General features: G+C 47.7%; 1 protein-coding gene across 1 annotated transcript in view; it reads left to right on the top strand.

Annotated features, from left to right (window-relative positions):
* PVRL2 (poliovirus receptor-related 2 (herpesvirus entry mediator B)) overlaps positions 1–4022 on the top strand; it is a 74899-nt gene that overhangs the window by 41037 nt on the left and 29840 nt on the right. Inside the window, exon 2 of the mRNA XM_011975136.1 lies at positions 3347–3736. Within this exon, the coding sequence (XP_011830526.1) occupies positions 3347–3736 (390 nt within the window). The remainder of the gene's footprint in view (positions 1–3346; positions 3737–4022) is intronic.

Below are 4022 nucleotides of genomic sequence, written 5' to 3' on the forward strand. Positions count from 1 at the left end.
AAAAAAAGTCAAGAAACAACTGATGCAGGCAAGGCTGCGGAGAAATAGGAATACTTTTACACTGCTAGTGGGAATGTAAATTAGTTGAACCGTTATGAAGACGGTATGACGATTCCTCAAAGATCTAGAACCAGAAATACCATTTGACCTAGCAATCCCTTACTGGGTATATACCCAAAATAATGTAAGTCGTTATATTACAAAGATACATGCATGTGTATGTTCATTGCAGGACTATTCATAATAGCAAAGACATGGACTCAATCCAAATGCCCATCATGGATAGACTGGATAAAGAAAATGTACATATATACCGCGGAATACTACACAGCCATAAAAAGGAACAGGATCATGTCCTTTGCAGGGACATGGATGGCGCTGGAAGCCATTATCCTTAGCAACTAACATAGGAACAGAAAACCAACCACCACATGTTCTCACTTATAAGTGGGAGCTGCACAATGAGAACACATGGACATGGGGAGGGGAACAGCACACACTGGGCCTGTTGCAGTGGGGTTGCGGGGGTGGGTAGGGAAAGGGAGACCATTAGGAAAAATAGCAAATGCATGTTCGGCTTACTACCTAGGTGATGGGTTGATAGGTGCAGCAAACCACCATGGCACATGTTTACCTACGTAAGAAACCTGCACATCCTGCACATGTACCCTGGAACTTACAATAAAAAAAAAGAAAGAAAATGTGGTACATATCTATCATGGAATAGTACACAGCCATAAAAAAGGATGGAATCATGTCTTTTGCACCATGGAGGTGGAACTGGAGGCCATTATCCTAAGTGAAATAGAAAGTCAAAATACCACATGTTCTCACTTATAAGTGGAAGCTAAACAGCAAATATACATGGACACAAAGATTGGAATAATGGACAGTGGAGACTACAAAAGGTGGGAGGGAGGGAAAGGGGTGAGGGTTGAAAAATTAACGGTCGGAGGCTGGGCACGGTGGCGCACGCCTATAATCCCAGCACTTTGGGAGGCCGAGGCAGGTGGATCATGAGGTCAGATGTTCGAGGCCAGCCTGGCCAACATAGTGAAACCCCATCTCTATTAAAAATATTAAAAAATTAGCCGGACGTGGTAGCGTGTGCCTGTAATGCCAGCTACTCGGGAGGCTGAGGCAGGAGAATCGCTTGAAGTTGGAAGGTGGAGGTTGCAGTGAGCCGAGATCACACCACTGCACTCCAGCCCAGACAACAGTGCAAGACTCCGTCTCAAAAAAAAGAAAAATTAACTGTTGGAGGTCAGGTGCGTTGGTGCATGTCTATAATCCCAGCACTGTGGGAGGATCAGGCGGGCTGCTCACTTTGAGTTCAGGAGTTTGAGACCAGACTGGGCAACATGGCAAAACCCTGTCTCTACAAAATAAAAAATTAGCCAGGCATTGGTGGCGCACACCTGCAGTCCCAGCCACTCAGGTTGCAGTGAGCCAGGATGGTGCCACTGTACTTCAGCCTGGGAGACAGAGTGAGACCCTATAAAAAGAAAAAGAAAAATTAACTGTTGGGTACAATGTTTGCTATTCAGGTGATGGATACGCTAAAAGCCCAGACTTCACCTCAACGCAATATATGTAAGTAAGAAACCAGCACTCGCACCTGCTAAAAATATAATACTTTTTAAATTTTTATTTTAATAAAAAATAGAAACTTAGGGCCAAGGGGGAACGGATCACCTGAGGTCAGGAGTTCAAGACCAGTCTGGCCAACATGGTGAAACCCTGTCTCTACTAAAAATACAAAAATTAGCTGGACATGGTGGCGGTCGCCTGTAATCCCAGCTACTCGGGAGGCTGAGGCACAAGAATCCCTTGAACCGGGGGTGGAGGTTACAGTGACCAAGACTGCATGACTGCACTCCAGGCTGGGCAACACAGCAAGACTCGGTCTCAAAAAAAAAGAAAGGAACTTGGGAAAAAAATACTATATAGGGAGGGCTGTAGGTTTCATAGGAAGGTGAGAGAAAGTATATTACTGAGGGGGGTGATGAAGATTATACTCAGCCTTTAAATGTTTTAAAATGTATTGTATGAAAAATTTTTTAAATTGATTTATTTTCAGATGATTCCCCCCCACTCAAAAAAAAAAAAAAACATTTTATGAAAATTTTGGGGTGGGCCGGGTGCAGTGGCTCACGCCTATAATCCCAGCACTTTGGGAGGCTGAGGTGGGAGGATCACTTGAGTCCAGGAGTTCAAGACCAGCCTGGGCAACATAGCGAGACATTATCTCTACCAAAAAAAAATTACAAATTAGCCAGGTGTGGTGGTGCACGCCTGTAGTCCCAGCCTGAACCTGGGAGGTCGAGGCTGCAGTGAGCTGAGTTGGCCACTGCATTCCAGCCTGGGTGAAAGTGAGACCCTGTCTGAGGAAAACAAAATTTAGTTTAAAGAAAATAAAATTTTTATTGATTTATTTTGTTTTTTAATTTTAAAGGCAGGGTCTCACTCTATTGCCCAGGCCGATCTTGAACTCTTAGGCTCAAGCATTCCTCCCACCTTGGCTTCCCAAAGTGCTGAGATTAAAGTCTTGAGCCACCACCCTGGCCATCATGTCAACTTTTAAACATACAAGTGTAGGTAAGAAGAATGGCCTGGTGGTTGGGCACGGTGGCTCACGCCTTTAATCCCAGCACTTTGGGAGGCTGAGGCAAGCAGATCACAAGGTCAGGAGATTGAGACCATCCTGGCTAACACGGTGAAACCCCGTCTCTACTAAAAATACAAAAAAGAAAAAAACTAGCCAGGCATGGTGGCAGGTGCCTGTAGTCCCAGCTACTCGGGAGGCTGAGACAGGAGAATGGTGTGAACCCGGGAGGCAGAGCTTGCAGTGAGCTGAGATCACGCCACTGCACTCCAGCCTGGGCGACAGAGCAAGACTCTGTCTCAAAAACAAAAAAAGAATGGCCTGGAGCCTCCCTCACCCTCCCCACCTAGACCCCCTTAACAATGGGTGACATATTTTGTTTTTTGCTGAACCATTTACGAGTAACTTGAAATCATGACACTGCGACTTCATATCTTCTGGGAAAAATAATGTGCATAGCCACAGTTTAATTATCACACCTAGGAATATGAACAGCAATTCCAAAATCATACGTAATATGACTTCATAGTACGTGTCGTAGTAATATAATAGAATAGTCATTTTAGTCTTCCCTAAAATGTCTTTTCCAGGTGACTTTTTCAGAATCAGGATGCTGCAAAGCTGCCTGCATTACATATGGAGCCTGCATTTCCCGTGGGGCCCCCTTTGTGGTGGCCCTGCCTGGAGGTGTCTGGGTTCCTCCCCCACCCGACTTCTTCACTCTCTGTCCTCTCTGCCCAGGAGCCCAGGATGTGCGAGTTCAAGTACTACCCGAGGTGCGAGGCCAGCTCGGGGGCACCGTGGAGCTGCCGTGCCACCTGCTGCCACCTGTTCCTGGACTGTACATCTCCCTGGTGACCTGGCAGCGCCCAGATGCACCTCCAGACCACCAGAATGTGGCCGCCTTCCACCCTAAGATGGGTCCCAGCTTCCCCAGCCCGAAGCCCGGCAGCGAGCGGCTGTCCTTCGTCTCTGCCAAGCAGAGCACTCGGCAAGACACAGAGGCGGAGCTCCAGGACGCCACGCTGGCCCTCCGCGGGCTCACGGTGGAGGACGAAGGCAACTACACCTGCGAGTTTGCCACCTTCCCCAAGGGGTCCGTCCGAGGGATGACCTGGCTCAGAGTCATAGGTGAGCAGGGTAAGGGCGGGAGGCAAGGAGGTGGGAGGGCCACGGTGTGGAAGCATCCCCTTGCAGGTCAGTTTCTCTCTTGGCTTCAGCTGTGAGGTTCGCTTTCTCTGTGGGTTTCCATCCATCAGCAAATGTTCATTAAGCACCTACCATGTGCCAGATGCTTTACTGTGTGCTGAGGATGCAGCAGGCAACCAGGCATTCTTGGAAAAAAACAAAAAAATAAGTATTGGCTGGGCGCGGTGGCCCACCCCTGTAATCCCAGCACTTTGGAAGGCCAAGATGG

This window comes from Mandrillus leucophaeus, unplaced genomic scaffold (genome assembly GCF_000951045.1).
Source record: "Mandrillus leucophaeus isolate KB7577 unplaced genomic scaffold, Mleu.le_1.0 Scaffold151, whole genome shotgun sequence".
NCBI lineage: Eukaryota > Metazoa > Chordata > Mammalia > Primates > Cercopithecidae > Mandrillus > Mandrillus leucophaeus.